The sequence below is a fragment of the Pelophylax lessonae genome, assembly GCF_965119305.1.
Source record: "Pelophylax lessonae genome assembly, chromosome: 13".
Lineage (NCBI taxonomy): Eukaryota > Metazoa > Chordata > Amphibia > Anura > Ranidae > Pelophylax > Pelophylax lessonae.
The window spans coordinates 73,959,683-73,977,564 of record NC_138780.1 but is presented as its reverse complement, the minus strand read 5'-3'; the positions used below and the strand labels follow the sequence as shown (position 1 = coordinate 73,977,564).

Below are 17,882 nucleotides of genomic sequence, written 5' to 3'. Positions count from 1 at the left end.
GCTCCTCTTCCTGGATTGCCAACTCAAAATGTCAAACCATCAAACAGCTAGTGTCATAACTGATCACGTGTGCAGCTCCATGGCAGTTGCAGATCAAACAGAAGCAGCTTCCTTGGCTTCCTCCTCCATACTCACATTCTGTATTCCTGCCCCCGTGATGTCATCTCACAGGCTCCTCAGGGCTTCCACTACCGACAGGCAGTGGGCAGGATCAACCGGGAGCCCCACGTGATTCACACGTTGATCCCGTGGAGGATAACTATATCAAGAGCAGGTTACCCTGGAGTGCATTTTTTTTAAAGGCTTGTTTAAGTCTCTGGTCTTGCAGCACTATCTCCTCCTATACTAGCACTTTTAACCATGCATTTAGAATTTTTTGTAACCTGAATATCTACATGCAAATCTGTTTGTGCTGCTATAATACACACACATTTAGGAATCGCGGCAATCACAAAGCATGAACTATATAGTTAGCTGCAGACTAGACAACCTGCTTATACAGTATATATTCAGATAAATGTAAAAAAAATGCAGTTCTGTAATCAACCATACTTGCCAACTGTCCCATTTTTGCCGGGACAATCCCGGCAAATAGGAGCCTGTCCCGGGTAATTTACATTGTCCCGGCAATGTACTTATTTACACTTTGCACTTTATTTATATTTAGATTTTTTGTATGGTCACACCTGAGCACATTTGCCACTTTAGAATTGCAGGGAATTGTGATGAGAATTTTAAACTTTAGGCAGAAGTAGTGCAGCTGAATGGGAGAATTATTCCAACTCTGCTACTTTGGCCTCAAGTTTAAAATTCCCTTTTCAATTTCCTGTAATTCTCTCTTTATTGAGTAGACCCTATAAACTGATGATATGTAGGCGGAGATTAATTATGTGGAGTAGGCGGTGCTTCGGGGAAGTGGGTGTGGTAAGTAATTGATAGCTGTGCTGCAAAGTGTCCCTGGAAATTTTTTTCAAATGTTGGCAACTTTGAATCAACCATTGCCTGAACTGCAAACTGGATTGCTTATCAATGGAAATAAAATTAGAGAAAGGGAACACAGAAATAGAAGGATTGAAAACTTGAAGGACTTGATAAAAAAAATTAGGGATTGCATATGGGTGTCTTTATTTCTGAACAACAATCAGAAAAAAATGCACAGACATTTTTTTTTTCCATTCAATAGATTTTTATTGAGAGTGCACAGAAATTTGAATGGTCAATATGTTTATTATTATTAAAGTTGAACTCCATGTTTATTCTTTAGTGCATCGTTACAGCTTGGGCAAACGTAAGTATACATAATCCATATCCGTGGGACTGTTATGGAAGCTGAGAATCACTGTAGCAGTGGCTGTAGTCTTCCAGGGCCTGTGCTGTGCAGCTGCCCATATGTATAGTAAAAATAGGGGGTCGCTTGCTCAGTTGCAGCTGCCATTCATAGAACACATTAGGAGGATTTACTAAAACTGGAGAGTGCAAAATCAGGTGCAGCCCTGCATAGAGACCAATCAGCATCCAGCTTTTAGCATTGGAGGCGGGTTTGAAATCAGTTCAGCTGATTTCAAACCTGCAGTTCATTGCGAGTTCGAAGGCGATTTGAAAGACATTTGTGCATGTTCATGCACAGATGTCCATTGAAATCGCCCCCAAAGTCGCCAATAGTAGTAGTGCAGGGACTATGCGCAAAGTTGGCATCGCACCGATTTGTTGCCAGCAATAGGCTGCGATTTGGCATGGTAATTTGCATGTCAAATCTCCCCGAAGTCATCGGGGGCTTATTGTCAAAGCTTAATTGAACGAGTTGAAATTAAAAGCCTATAGGCTATTATGCAAAGCTGCACTGGATTTTACATGCTCCAGTTTTAGTAAATCTTCCTCATTGTGTTTTTTAAATGAATACAAGGTGTTTTCTGGCCAGGCAAGGTAGAGATTGTGACTCCACCACCTCGCCACCTTTTCTTATCATAGCATGTTTGTATTCACTGAAAAAAATACAAGTCGTTCTGTGAATGGTAGCTGCACTGAGCAAGGTACACCCCCCCCCCCCCCCTGTATTCATTATGCATATGGGCAGCCGCAAAGCACAGGACCCAGAGGACTGAACTGCAGTAGCAGCAAATGCTGCAGTGATTTTCCGCAATGGTCCCACAGGTGTGGAATATGTATACTTACATGAATCCAAGTTGAGCCAATGATACGAAGCAATAAAATTCATACCTGGAGTTCAGCTCTTGAAGTTTCAGTTTTCATTCCATTTTCCATCTTTCTGTTTTTCAGTTGAGTTCAATGCACAGAACTAGAATAATGAAACAAAGTGCTGAGAATAGAAGGAAGAGTGAATGGAAAGAGTCCTTGCACATTTTATCTTTACCGCCCAACAGGAACAGAACTGTGGCATTATAATTTAATTTATGACTATATATTTATTTAATTTATTACATGCACAATCACTTTAAAGTTTAAGCACTTTTGGGGGAAACCCGTTTGGCTTATTTACTTGTTTTTCGTGATTTGTGGTTTATACATAGATTTATTTATTTATTTATTTATTAGGAATAATTGATTGGAATTAGATTCACGCACAGAAAATTATTGAGCGCTGTCTTCCTCTTTTTTTCACATTATATTTAAAAGAAGCAAAGTCAAATGAAAGAAAAAAGTTGACTTTGGGTTGGAGATAAAAGACAGAAGTAAAAGAAGTCTGTATGCACAAACTCTAATAAAAAGGATTAAAAACTGCCTAAAGGCTAAGCAAAGGATGGACATCTCTATTTTCTTCCTCTAAATCATTTGTGAAGGAATGAAGATGCCTCCGTCCACCTACCCAGAGTAGGAAAAACTGGTTTGTGTTTTGTCAGGGGCATAGTTGTTTTTGTATGTAGATGTGTACATCTGAACATATTGTAGACGTTTAATTTGCTAAAGCACTGTGTATCATAAACAATTGTTATTTTTAAAGCGGAGTTCCACCCAAAAGTGGAACTTCCGCTCATCTGCTTCCTTTCGCCCTCCGGTGACACATTTGGCACCTTTCAGGGGGGAGGGGGGAACAAATACCTGTTTTTGTCAGGTACCTTTCCACACTTTTGGGAGACAACGCCACAGAAGTTCCGTCCTCCCCCTCCTTCCCCAGCCGCCGAGCCAATTAGAGTACGCATGCGCAGTAGGGAACCAGCTGTAAAGCTGAAAGGCTCTATTGCCGGTTTCCCGTAGAATGAATGCCTGCGGCAGCACCTGACAGCCAATCTGAAAATCGGCTGGGGTGATGACATCGTGGGCTCCCTGGACAGTATTTGTAGCTGCTGACTTTTAACTTTTTTTTAACAGCTGAAACATCGATTTAAAGAATAACACTTAGGTTTGGCCTTTTTTTAAATTCTATGTTGTATTTCAGTGCTGCTGTTCTCCTGCAACCTCTTTGCAGTCTCTTCTTGGCCAGATGCATTCCAGCTATGGCTGCATGGTATTTCTCAGGGTGGGTTTTCTTATAGTCACAATAGTGGGCCATGCCTGTGTAATGTGTTGAAATGACAGTCTTCATTAGAAACCTGTGTGACAGGGCGACAATGCAGCCCTTAATGATGCAGAAAAATATGATAATGTCAGCGCCAATCTCCGTATCAATGTATGTGAGTGCAGAGTATTGAAGTGACACCCCATCAGAGCAATGGTCTATAAAGCCCAGCACTCACAGATGACATTTCAGCCAGAGGAATGAGGGCATCTAGTGGCAGAAAGAACTACTGCAAGGGAAGTGAGTTTTGCAGCTAGAGCTGTTTTCTTCGCACTTCGTGGGGGATCATTAAAAAAATACCCAGAGATGGTCTTTAAAAATATAAACATTTTATAATTTAATGAACATATTATAGCTTTTTAATATGTTCATTAAAGTGATTTTTAATGATCAGGTTTACATATACTGCAAGAAAAAGACAATGTCCACTAGTGTATTATAAAGTCCATCGGCTGGGCAGACATTGATGGTGTTGTTCTTCAGTTGAATTGCTGGATAGGAAATAGGTATAAATTGTATCATACACTATATTACCAAAAGTATTGGGACTTGCCTTTACACGCACATGAACTTTAACGACATCCCAGTCTTATCCGTAGGGCTCAATATTGAGTTGGCCCACCCTTTGCAGCTATAATAGCTTCAGCTCTTCTGGGAAGGCTGTCCACAAGGTTTAGGAGTGTGTCTATGGGAATGTTTGACCATTCTTCCAGAAGCGCATTTGTGAGGTCACTGATGTTGGAGAGAAGGCCTGGCTTGCAGTCTCCACTCTAATTTATCCCAAAAGTGTTCTATCAGGTTGAGGTCATGATTCTGTGCAGGCCAGTCAAGTTTCTTCACTCCAAACTTGCTCATCCATGTCTTTATGGACCTTGTTTGTGCACTGGTGCGTAGTCATGTTGGAACAGGAAGGGGCCATCCCAAAACTGTTCCCACAAAGTTGGGAGCATGAAATTGTCCAAAATGTCTTGGTATGCTGATGCCTTCACTGGAACTAAGGAGCCAAGCCCAAAGCCTGAAAAACAACCCCACACTATGATCCCCCCTCCAAAAAATGATTTGAACCAGTGCACAAAGCAAATTGCAAGTGGACAAACACAATCCACTTATTTATACACAGAACAAAAGTGATTTAAAGATGCAAAGAAAAAAAAACAAGTGTGTGTATATATATATATATATATATATATATATATATATATATATATATATATATAGACAAATATACAAAGCTTTCTTTGATTGGACAAGGTGGAGAGGCAGGGCAGTAGGGTAGATCACTTTACTTGGGGGGGTTCTGGGGGGGACCTGCATTTTGGTAAAGGAGTCTGGGGATATTTGAGAACATTTGAGGAGTAGGAGTTCTCTACTGGGTGGATTGTGGGGAGGAGAGAGAGTTATGTACTTGGGAGGATTGGTGGGGGGGGGGGGCAGGGAGATTTGAACTGGGGAGATTGGGGAGCAGGAGAGGGAGATTTGTACTTTGGTAATTTAGGGGGGATCTCTACTGGGAGTGGGGGGGGGGTGTTCTGTACTGGGAGATTTATACTGCTGTACTGAGCAGATTTTGGGAAGAGGGAGAGATCTGTACTGGGGGGATTGGAGAAGCAGGAAGATCTGTACAGGGGGGAAGAGAGAGAGAGAGAGGTCTGTACTGCTGTCAGGAAGCATGAATCAGACTGAGACAAAGAATGCAGTAAAAATCACACCTTTAATGTAATGATAAAAAATGGTACAGAACAGTAAATGTAGTCAAAACATAAGCCAGGGGTCGAAGCCAAGATGGGAAGTCAGAAAAGCCAGTGATCAGGAAACCAGAAATCAGCGTTGTCGGAGGCAGAGGAACAGGACCAGGGACCAGAAGGGATGTTAGCTGGGCAAAGTCTTTTAAAGGAACACATGAGAGAAATGCTGTAATGTTCTGGTACCTTTGGGTACCCTAATTACTCTTTCATAAGTGTATGCGCCCCACCATTCTCTTTTGGTAAGGTGCGCATACACCTTTAAGACTGATGCTGTCATCACTGAGTGCCGGACTGGATGGCTATTTAGATCGCCGGCTCTCACTCACATGTGTTCGTTCAAACTGCTTTGTGCCTTGATGCTAACCTGTCTTGAAGCTTTAATGCTTGCAAGCATACATCGCTGTCGGAACCACGCTGCGCTGATGCCTGTATCCCGCTACCGGATCATCCGCTCTTGCCGAACCTCTCCTCTGCTACATTGCTATTAGTGATAAGTACCCCACAGGGGAAACCTCTATAACCTTTATACTAAAGCTTACACTATCTAGCTCTGCATACTAAGGACTATTACTACATCTGCATTATCTAAGATTGCTAGCTCTTGAGCCTACTACCACCTGTTCTTGCACTGGGTTGATCTCTCTTGTATGTCCACCTGCCACTCTGTCATCTGCTACCATACATGATTGCTAAACCTATCTGCATCCCATCTGCTACTATCTTACTTTCAAGAACATTTCCTTTCAAGTGTCTGTCATCTACCATCTCTACCCAACCTGTCTCTTCAGCCTATCATCACTGTGTTACTATATACATAAGTCACTCTAGGAAACATCTTATTGAGTGTGTGTATTTACTTGCTGAATTGAGATCATCCACACATGATGAGTCATTGAGAGTTGGGATTGGTGTCTCAGCGTTTCTCTACATGACTACTGAAGTGGAATATTTCTGCAGCTGAAAATCCACATCATACGTAAAACGCAGGAGCGTTACAAATGCCAGATATGTTGACCAGGCAAAGGCATGTAAAGGAATGAACAAGGCAGCCTAAATAGCCAGAAGGGGCTGGCTGTAGGTGGGACTGACAAGCAGATAATGATAACTAGGTGAGCCACTGATGAAACAATAAGTGCTGACGATTATCTGACAGCTGAGCATTCTGAGCACAGAGAAGAGAGCTGCTGCGAGTCCAGCCTTGACAACTGCATTGATTTGAGGAGGAGAAAGAGATCTGTACTGTGTTGATTTGAGGGGGAGAGATCTGTACTGGGGGGATTTGGGGGGCTGTATTGGTAGGATTTTAGCACTGAGGTGGGAAGAGAGAGAGTTCTTTACTGGGGCAATGGAGGGAGATTGAGATGCACTGAGAGGGATTGGAGGGATGGGGTTGAGAGATCTGTACTATGGTACAGATTATACTGGAAGGAGGGGGTCATTTTTGATTGTATTCTGTACACTGGCTTATGTGATACATACTTTTGACCCCTGGGCTCTGTGCCTTATTTACAACCTCTGTACTCTGTATTACACACTGCTGCCCCCTCCCGATTTCTGTGTGTTGTTCACTTCTGTGCCCTGTATTCATTATATTTTATCTCATAGGATGGTTTTTAATCTTGTTAATTATGTTTTCCTGTTTTAAAGTGGTTGTTAAGCCACTTTTACAACTTTACATAATTCTCTGTGTAGCCTGATTACTAATGCTCCTGTCTCTGTGTTTTTTTTTTTTTTTTAAATGCAGCCTTTGCCGTATTTCAGAGTGGCTCCCGGTGATCAAGTGACCGGCCACCTCTCTCCTCTCCCTGTCTGACAGATACAGGAGGCAGGGCCAAGATTCCCGTGCTGACATCAGTCAGGGTGAGAGTAGGAGAGGGGAGAGAGAGACAGCCGGTCACGTGATCGCCGGGAGTGGCTCTGAAATATGGTAAAGGCTGCATTTTTGTTAGAAAACACAGAGACAGAAGCATTAGTAATCAGGCTACACAGAGGATTATAAAGGAGAAGAAAAGTTTTAAATGCAGCAGGAGGGGGAGGGGGGTGGGCTCTGACACAGGAGCAGGCAGGCAGAGAGGGAAGGGAGAGGAGCGGAGAGAAGGACAGAGAGCTGCGGATGACGGAAGCAGAAGGAGGGGAGGGGGGTGGGCTCTGACACAGGAGCAGGCAGGCAGGGAGGGAAGGGAGAGGAGCAGAGAGAAGGACAGAGAGCTGTGGATGATGGAAGCACATAAAATGACCACAGTGTCAGGACTCAGCAGCCATGCTACACTGTGGTCAGTGTACAGAAGGGATGGTAGAAACTGTCAGGATCAGCCTGGTTTTCCAGGTGATACAGGGTGCCAAGCACTGTGCTGTATAACATGCTTTAAAAGAACAAAGCTGCAACTGCATTGATTTGAGGGGGAGAGAGACATCTGTACTGTGTTCATTTGAGGGGGAGAGATCTGTACTGGGGGGATTTGGGGGGCTGTATTGGTGGGACTTTAGCAGTGAGGTGGGAGAGAGAGTTCTTTACTAGGGGAATGGAGGGAGATTGAGATGTACTGAGAGAGATTGGAGGGATGGGGTTCAGAGTACAGATTATACTGGGAAGAGGGGGTCATTTTTGATTGTATTCTGTACACTGGTATACTGGGAAGAGGGGGTCATTTTTGATTGTATACTGTACACTGGCTTATGTGATACATACTTCTGACCCCTGGGCTCTGTGTCTTATTTACAAACCCCTGTATTCTGTATTACGCACTGCTGCCTCCCCACTTTCTGTGTGTTGTTCACTTCTGTGCCATGTATTCTTTTTGTTACATAATTCTGAGCCCCAAACTCTGCATGGTGCACACTCCTGACCTCTGCACTCTGTGTGTTATGTACTCCTGACCTCTGCACTCTGCGTTATGCACCTCTGGCACACGTGCTCTATCAGTTCTGTACTTCTAAGTCCTGCATTCTGTGTATTATGTACTCTTGACCCCTGCGCTCTGTACGTTACACGCTCCTGAACCCCATGCACTGTGCATTACATACTTCTGACTCCTGTGTGCTGTACATTTTGCACTCCTGAGCCCCACGCTCTGTGCGTTAAGCACTTTTGATCAGTGTTGGGAATTATACTTAATAATGAGTTAGTAACAGTTACATCAGTAAAAAAGTAACTAATTACCAGGGAAAGTGACTATTGCGTTACTTTAAAAAAATAATCAAATATGTCAAATAACTTGGATGCCCCCAATATTAAATATGTTAAATTAATGAAATGGACACTAAATAGAAGCAATTATTATTATAAAACATTGTACAGTAATCTACACTATTTTAGTGATGCTGTGGGACAATGAGTCACCTATCAAATATATTATTTTAAATATGATCATTACTATAGTGGAACAATAAAACACAATAGTTTAGAAATTTTAATATTTATTGCACAGACCTGAAACCCCAACTGGCCAACAAACAAGTCTTGAAATAAATTATGCTTCCAAAAATAAGTAAATAAAAAAAATAATGAATACACGCTTTGTTGTGCAAAATAAAAATATAAAACCGTCTCACAACTTCACATCTGGTAGACATACTGTAGCCTTCTTCAAGTATTTTAATATTCAAGTATTTAATATTAATACTAAACAATGTACCAAAAATAAACAATAATAATTAAAATATACACTCTTTGTAGTGCAAATAAAAAATATGAAACTGATATATGTAAACGGGTAATTAAAAATGTTATTACCTGTTTACATATATGTTACATATTTTTAATTTGCACTACAAAGAGTGTATATTTTTATTATTATTGTTTAATGAATAAATGCAAAAAAAAAAAACACTGGTGTTCCCTCTGCCTCTATTCAAATCACCATCATTATTTGCCAGATAAATCCAACTTTAGCTCCTAAACATTCATTCATCATCAATCTTTCGATACACTCCTTTCTAACACTCATCCATCCATGCATGCATTCATTCATCAATCCATTCATCCACCAATAGCATCCTTCCATTCTCCCCATCCATCAAAGCTATCCATCCTAAGTATTAAACCAGTGGTTGTATCTCAAAAACAGAAGCTTCTCAAACTTCTGGTCAGAGAGCCTATTCCTCTTTGGAGTGATGACAAGTTTCCCAAGACTAAAGAGTCTCTCTACTGGGGCACTGGACGGAGTGGCTGCATTATATCTGAGTGAAAATTTCTTTATCAGTGCAAATCCATTTAGAGAGTCTATCTCTTGTGCTCCTGATTTAAAATAATCTGCGACTTGACTTTCAGCGGTAGAAGAGGTGTTATCCTCTTCCCCAAAGGAAAATAACTCATCCTCTATGGTTGAGTCTCTGCTAAGGCAGCGTGTTGATGTGCTGGTACTGGTATCTGCATGCTGGTCTTGGTCTAGGACAAGTTTCCGGCACTCTGCCAGCAGACTTGCCTTGGCCTTGTCCTTCCTGACCTGTGTCCAAAGCCAACCTAGTTTGAACTTGGGCAGGGTCACAGCAGCCAAGACAGCATCCTCGCTTTCCAGCACCTCTGCAAATCTTGTTTTAATTGCCTGAAATTATAAGAATGCAAAGAACATATTATTTTATTTATTTTATTTCAGGTACTTATATAGTGCCATCAGTTTAAGCGTATCCAAAGGCTGTCTTTGGGAAGTAGATGTATGACATGAGTGCTGCCAGCATTGCTGCAGAGGTTGAAGGGGGTGGGGGGTCAGCCTGTCAGTGCTCAGACCATACTCCACACACTGCATCAAATTGGTCCACATGGCTGTCATCCCAGAAGGAAGCCTCTTTTAACATTCATACATACACATACTAGGGCCAATTTAGACAGGAACCAATTAACCTACCACTACCAGCATGTCTTTGGAGTGTGGGGGGAAATAAATGATATAAGATGGAATTCTTGGGTGACTGGTTAAAGATATTTAAATAAATAAAAGTTCTTACCGTCTCAACTGCCTCTGGAATGTTAACTAGGATTTGCAGACCACTCTTCAGTTCCAAGGTCTTGAAAATCAATGTCTCCAGTGTGGGTAGGAGTGTACCATGGAAACAGTTTTCTTCTCCCTGAAGAATGTCTAAGGCTACTGTAAGTGGCCTTATGACAGTACAGTACTCCCTGATGAACTGAGGTTCTCTTTCTGTGTTGGCTGTCATCCCAAACTTGCACGAGATGTTGTTCAGCTCACCCCTAGGAATCTCACCGATTCGAGCCAGGGCATCATAAAATGAATTCCATCTTGTACTGCAAGGGACCATCAGCTTCTTTACAATGATGTCATCCACAGTCTCTGCAGCCACCGTTGAATGACTAGCCATGTTCCATAAGCCTGTACATTTTGTGGTAGCGCTTCTGTATATTGCTTTTGTTTGTGGTTTTGACAGTCACCACTTGTCAACATCAGAACATGAAATAAGGTTTAAAGTGTGAGCTGCACATTTCCGATGTGGCGGGAAAAAGTGATCACAATTTCACCACCATCATCATCACCACAGTTTTGCAATACATCATTAATGTTTGTAAAAGTAACCTCCTCCTCATCATCCTCAGTGTCCTCCTTCTCGACTGGCTGCTAGTATCTTTTAAAGGCCCTGATGAAATTTGAGCCATTATCTGTGACAGTTGATGTAATTTTATGGGATATGCCATAGGATGAGTGAATGTTGTCAAGCTCAATTGCAATAATGTCAAGAGTATGGCGACCCTTGAATCTTCTGCATGCCAGGGCTTCTTTCCCTCGCTTCATGCTGTTTGGATTTATCCAATGCGCGGTTATGCCAAGATAGCTTTTATTATGTGCCGTCCAAATATCGGCTTTTGTGGAAATATATTCTACATGTTCAAAGGTCTTTTTGAGGTCGTCATTCATTCTGGCATACCCGGTATCTATTTGAGGTCGTCATTCATTCTGGCATACCCGGCATCTATGTACTTTGAAAAAGTATTTTTGCATGGCGGGCCTACCCCCTGTCTCGCAGGTATTTTCGCAATGATTGCCCGGAAAGAATCCAACTCAACTGTCAACAACGGCAGCATCTCCTCAACTATATACTGTATCTGGGAAATGATTTTGTTTAATTATGACTGCGTTATAAGAGTTTGCGGTGGTGAAAAATCAAGTTTCAGTTGCTTTGATGTTGTGGCTCCATCTCCTCCTTTGATATCTGTTTATCAGCTGTGTTCTTGGCCACTAGTTTTGTGGTGGCATGAGACGATGTGAGGTGCTTCATTAAATTTGAATTACTTGCCACCGACATGAAGAGACTCTTATTTCCTGTGCATAAGTTGTACGTTACATAAACATTCTTGCTTTTCACCTCAACGAGGGAAAAGTAGTGCTTATACTTCCAGTTTGCGAAAGCTACCTTTGAATTAGTTGGATTTGCCATTGCTCTGACTCCTGGTCATTTTCGGTGTGTACGACTGTAGTAACACAAAAAAATTTCTCAAAGGACTTGCAATAATAATGGTTCAATGGAGGTGCTGTGGATGATGAGGCTTCCATAAGAGCTATTATATTAATTTAAGACCATATAGCCTTGCCCTTGATAACATATGCACTGTCTACTGTACTGTGGCTGTGAACAAACACGGAAACCCGTGTGAAACATTAACAGTTCCTGAAAAAAGGGAGAGACCATCTGTGAATGCGATGGAAACAAGGTTGCCCCCAAAGCTTCCACAGATCAAGGGTGATCAGATATGGGCACCTCAAAAACCACTGAATTAGCTGGGTATAGGTGAAATTAGCAAAATATTTATTTAGGCACTTATGCCTGGTGAAAGAACTGAGAACAGAACAGTACACAATTACAAATAAAAAAACCTTAAAAACATGTACATATATTGGAAGGCATAACCACAGACCTCAATACAATATTGTATATGCACTGAAATGGTTCAAAAATGGGGATCAAGGTGTAGAACCCAGCCAATGCTGGGAGAGTGAGTGTTGTCTGCAGAATTCCTGAGTCCAATCACAGGTATGCCTGTGTAAAAAAGATGTGGATAAGAACCCTTATGGCAGGGGTCTGCAGGAAGATATTCAGTAGGTGGTTCAGATGCTCAAATTCCGGTATCAAATGAAAAAGTAAAGGTGGTACTGAAAGTAAACCTGTAAAAAATTGTCCGAAATGAATGCAAAAGGCACCAATGTATAAAATGATCCCAGATGGAGTAAACCGACCAACAAGCAGGTCCATTAGGAATTGCTCGACATATCCCAGTAAGGTAGGGGAAGAGTATAAAGAAAATTGAGGCTGTCTCATTTGCTGAGTGGTACCTTAGTGCTATTTGCTGGGTGGTACCTCCCAGTGGTATAATTGTGGTTGATGAAAACTATGATGGCTCTTCAACAACTATGGAATAAACATGAAAATAAATATATAAAACCGGGAGGGTAGATGGGGAAAAATGTTGCAGGATATAGAGAATAGGGAAATAAAATTTAAAAAAGAGAACATTTTGGTACTCTTGGTAGCTGAAGATCAGATGTCTAGTCATTGGTGCTTTCGGGGGTATAGCAATGGATCTGTACGTACTAAACTTTTTGATAAAGATGATTTTAAACACCCACTTTTCAGCCTCCATTATCGTATTTTCTTTTGCTTTCCAGTCTACAATGGTTGGGCATCTTTTGTGATTTCAAAATCTAGGAATGAGATATTTTGGCTGCATTTAGAAGGTGTAGAGTTTTTATTACCTTTAATAGACAGTTTTATTTTACTTTAATCTTTTAGCTTTACATGTTTCTAAATGGTTGCTTTATATCTGTGTTTTACTATTTACTGTATATACATTTTTTTTTACAAATTACCAAAAAATACTGTACATGACAAAGAATTCCAACAGCACCTTGAGTTTTCTAAAGAGACCAGACAGGCAGCACAGTAGTGCCTATTTAACTTTGTCTGACCAAATTTGTGGACTAAGCCGTTAGATACGTGATGAGTCACTGCCAATAAGACATTCTCTTTTGTGTCTACATTTGCCAGCTTTCGGGCCTATACAAAATAAAATAAAGCAAGACTAGGTCTATCACTATCACTACCAAATGCCAGTGTTCTACTAATGTACTGTAATGCTGTGCTTTGAAGAGCTAACTATCACATTGAGATACCTTGTATGTCAGGCTACATAGGACATGCTGACAGTCCCAAAGCCTTTAATAAAGGGCAGTTAAACTGTCATTTTTGCTCTGAAACAATTTCTTCTCAACTCCTTCTCTCCTTTCCAGATGATGTTACAAGGTAGAGAAGGACTGAGACAGATTTTCATTTTTAATAACTGTTGGTTCAGGTTCCACAGTGAGAAAGAGCACAAGCATGTCACCCAAGGGAGTTTACTTATTCAACAGACTGGTGAGATCTATTTACAAATCTACAGACTACTTCAGAAATCCTGTTAGGAAATGGGAGGATGGGGGCAAATGTACAGATAATGTAAGCAAATGTATGTTAATCTTAAAATTTCATCTGTCAGCATTAAATAACCTTTTTTAACTCCTGCTATGGTTTAATGAATAGACTCTGAAATAAAGGTAACTTTACCTGCCAGCCTTACTTCACACATGGAGACTGGGGAACTAGAAAGAAGAACTTGTAAGGTGTATGTCCATAGCTTTACTGGCCATACATGTAGTCATATGTTTGTTTGATTTACCAATCCTTTAGAAAAAAGGAACCAAATATTTCAAGAATCTGTTCAACATGGGAGAACAATATTGACTGGAAAATGTGGTTAGTTTTCTCAAGATAGCTGATCTAATTTAATTGGTCAACTTTTTCATTGAAAAATCAATTTCAAGCAAAAATTATGAAACAATCAAATGCATTGATCCATTACGTATCGTTACATGTATGCCCAGGATAAGGCTGGTCAAACATCACAATATGATTGTACAATTTGTGCCCTCTGTGATGATGGACTGGGCACCCCAAAAAGGCTGTGTGAGGGCCAGGGCAGCCACGTTGTTCAGGATTCACAGGTCAGTCATGACATTTTTAAGAGACAGAACAGCTGTGACCTCCATTTTAGAACTAGAGATAATCCCAACAGTGAATCTCCACAGTCATTTACCATGATTAGACAGTTTGTTATGGGCCTGGACACCTCAAAAGAACTTCAGAATTGCAGAAATCATTCTACTATTCCATTACTTAGCAGATAACTAATAAACAGGGATTTGCTAAAGCTGCCTTAATATGAGGTCTGCACAAAACATTACAGTATGCCAGGGTTTGCTTATCATCTATATGTGTGCTAACAATAAACTTCTAGAAGGGTATTTCTTTCCCCTGAGGGAATTAGGATTGACCAATCATACAATTGTAAAAAATCTTTCAGTTCTGTCACGCATGGTGTTCAGGCTAAATAAACCCCTTGGGAGCACATTGCATTCAATAAAATGTCTTATCCAGGCTAATTGATATCATAAAAGCATTTACAGTGGGGAAAAAATAATTAGTTGATCCCCTGCAGATTTTGTAAGTTTGCCCACTTGCAAAGAACGGTTTATTCTTTTTTATCATGGGTGTATTTCAAATGATAGAGACAGAATAACAACCACAAATCCAGAAAAACGCATAAAACAAATGCTATAAATTAAGTTGCAGTTCACTGAGTAAAATAAATATTATTATGGCAAGCACAGAGGTAAGATGTTTCTTGTAGTTGATGACCAAGTTTGCACACATCTCAGTAGGGATTTTGGTCCACTCTTCTTTACAGATCTTCTCTAAATCCTTAAGGTTTCTTGGCTGTCGCTTGGCAACTTGAAGTTTCAGTTCCCTCCATACATTTTCTTTAGGATTAAGGCTTGAAGACTGGTTAGGCACTCCATGACCTTAATGTGCTTCTTCTTGAGCCATTCCTTTATTGCCTTGGTGGTATATTTTGGGCCATTGTCATGATGAATGACCCATCCATGACTCATCTTCAGTGTTCTGGCTGAGGGAACAAGGTTCTCATCCAAGATTTTACAATACATGTCTCCTATTTTCAGTCTTAAACCCTTTATATTTCGCTGTTGTAATATGGTCTCTTATGGTCCCTTTTTGCTTTATAAATATTTGGTTTGCACAATTTTTTTATAGTTTTTTATTAAACGATATTTCCAAAATCGTTAATATTGTCTCTAATGCCCTGATATAGAACTTAAAGAATCTCTGTCTCTTTAACCACCTCCCACCCACTGTACATATACGGCCGGGTGGGAGCTTCCTCCTTCTGAGTGGACGTTCCGGAACGTCCTTCAGAAGGAGGGCGATCGCGCCGCTGCATGCAGCGATCCCGATGTGTCTGTGTCCCTAGGACACAGAGCATCTCCGCTCGGCAGGAGGGCTCTCTGATTGGCCCTCCTGATCACATGACGGCTGTGTCCAATCACAGCTGTCATGTGATGTCAACAAAGCCGTTCTAACGGTGATCGGCTTTGCTTCTCCTCTGACAGAGGCTGTTAGTGAGGAGAAGGAGAGCAGATCTCAGCTGCCAGCTAGGGATCAGTGAGTATACAGCATTTTTACTGCTTTTTACTCACTTATCTGGGTAACCAGTGAGTAAAAAAGCAGAAAAAGTGCTGTATACAAACTGATCCCTGGCTGCCAGCTAAGATCTGCTCTCCTCCTCACTGACAGCCTCTGTCAGAGGAGAAGTGGATCGGATTGCAGTAAAAACACCAGTGTCCTGCAGTAAAAACACCTGTCCCACACATGTCCCACACATGTCCCACATCTGTCCCACACATGTCCCACATCTGTCCCAATAAAATATTCTATCCCAGTAAACATATTCCACATCTGTCTGATTAACTGGTGCACACCAGGCGCACATCATCTGACACATCTGTCCGTGATCCTCTGCCGCACATCTGTCGCACATCAGTCCTTGATCTGGGCCACATCTGCCTGTGATCATATGGTGCACATCTGGCCCACATCTGCCACATCTGGTGCACATCTGGCCGTGATCATCTGCCACATCTGGCGCACATCTGCCACTTCTGTCCGTGATCATCCGGCGCACATTTACCACATCTTTCATCCTATTGATCAATCTGCCACTTCTGTCGGGATCAATCTGCCCCATCTTTCATCCCAGTGATCAACATCTGGCACATCTGTCCATGATCATCTGACACATTTTTCCATGATCATCTGTCACACATTATCTGCCACATCTGGCGCACATCTGTAATCTGGTGCACATCTGGTGCACATCTGCCACATCTGTCATCCCAGTGATCAACATCTGTCACACATCTGTCCCAGGAATCATTTGCACACATCTGTCTACGTGGCTAAAAAATTATCCAGGGCCTTCAAAAATGTGATAGGTACTCAGGAAATGAAATGTGTAATTTATGCTCCTAGAACGTCTGACAATGCTCCCTGCATGTTGGACCTCTGTATTTGGCCGGGCTACGTAAATGTCTCACACATGTGGTATCACCATACTCAGGAGGAGTAGCAGAATGCATTTTGGGGTGTCATTTTTTCTATGTACATGCTATGTGTTAGAAATATTCTATAAAATGACTTTGTGTAAAAAAAAAAATAGGTTTACATTTTCTTTCAACGTTTTCCATAAACTTGTGGAAAAAATTACATGTTCAAAAGACTCATTATGCCCTGTAGAATATACGTTGGGGTGTTTTCTTTCCAAAATGGGGTCATTTTTTGGGTAATTGCATTGTCCTGGTGCTCCAGGGCCTTCAAAAATGTGATAGGTACTCAGGAAATGAAATGTGTAATTTATGCCTTTAGAACACCTGACGGTGCTCCCTGCATTTTGGGCCTCTATATGTGGCCAGGCTGTGAAAAGTCCTACACATGTGGTATCGCCATTCTCAGGAGAAGCAGCAGAATATATTTTGGGGTGTAATTGTTTAATCTAAAAAAAAAAAAAGTTTATCTATGCCATTTGAAAGAAATAACTTGTTAATATGACAATTTTGTAGGAAAAAAATATGTTTTCATTACCCAAACTATTGTGGGCAAAAAAAATTGCAACTTCAAAAAACTCACTATGCCTCTTACTAAATACCTTGGACTGTCATCTTTACAAAAAGGGGTCATATTTGGGGGGTATTTGTACTGTCCTGACATTTTAGGGCCTCAAGAAATGAGATAGGTAGTTAGTACATCAGGATTGATCAATTTTCAATTATATATAGTCTAGCTTGTAGGCTCTATACCTTTCACACAAACCTATTATCATACACTTATTGGGATTTTTTTTTACCAAAGACATGTAGCAGAATACATTCTGTCCTAATTTTATGACAAAATTTGATTTTATTGGATTTCTTTTAGTAGAAAATAGAAAATATTGTTTTTTTTTTTTTCAAAATGTTCGTTATTTTTTCGCTTATATCGCAAAAAATAAAAAACCCAGTGGTGAATAAATACCACCAAAAGAAAGCTATTTTGCGAACAAAATGATAAAAATTTCATTTGGGTACAGTGTAGCATGACTGAGTAATTGTCATTCAAAGTGCGAGAGTACCGAAAGCTGAAAATTGTTCTGGGAAGGAAGGGGGTTAGAGTGCCCAGTATTGAGGTGGTTAAAGAGCGATACTTTATGGTAAATCTCTGGGTACACCTCTCTGTGTTGACAGTGTGTGTTA

General features: G+C 40.9%; 1 protein-coding gene across 1 annotated transcript; it reads right to left on the bottom strand.

Annotated features, from left to right (window-relative positions):
• Positions 1–9,290: 9,290 nt before the first annotated feature.
• Positions 9,291–10,575, bottom strand: LOC309569844 (uncharacterized protein; the record flags this gene model as incomplete). Its single annotated transcript, XM_082275842.1, has 2 exons — positions 9,291–9,803; positions 10,204–10,575. The coding sequence occupies 2 exons, from the start codon at positions 10,573–10,575 to the stop codon at positions 9,291–9,293; spliced, it is 885 nt and encodes a 294-aa protein (XP_082131968.1).
• Positions 10,576–17,882: the final 7,307 nt, after the last annotated feature.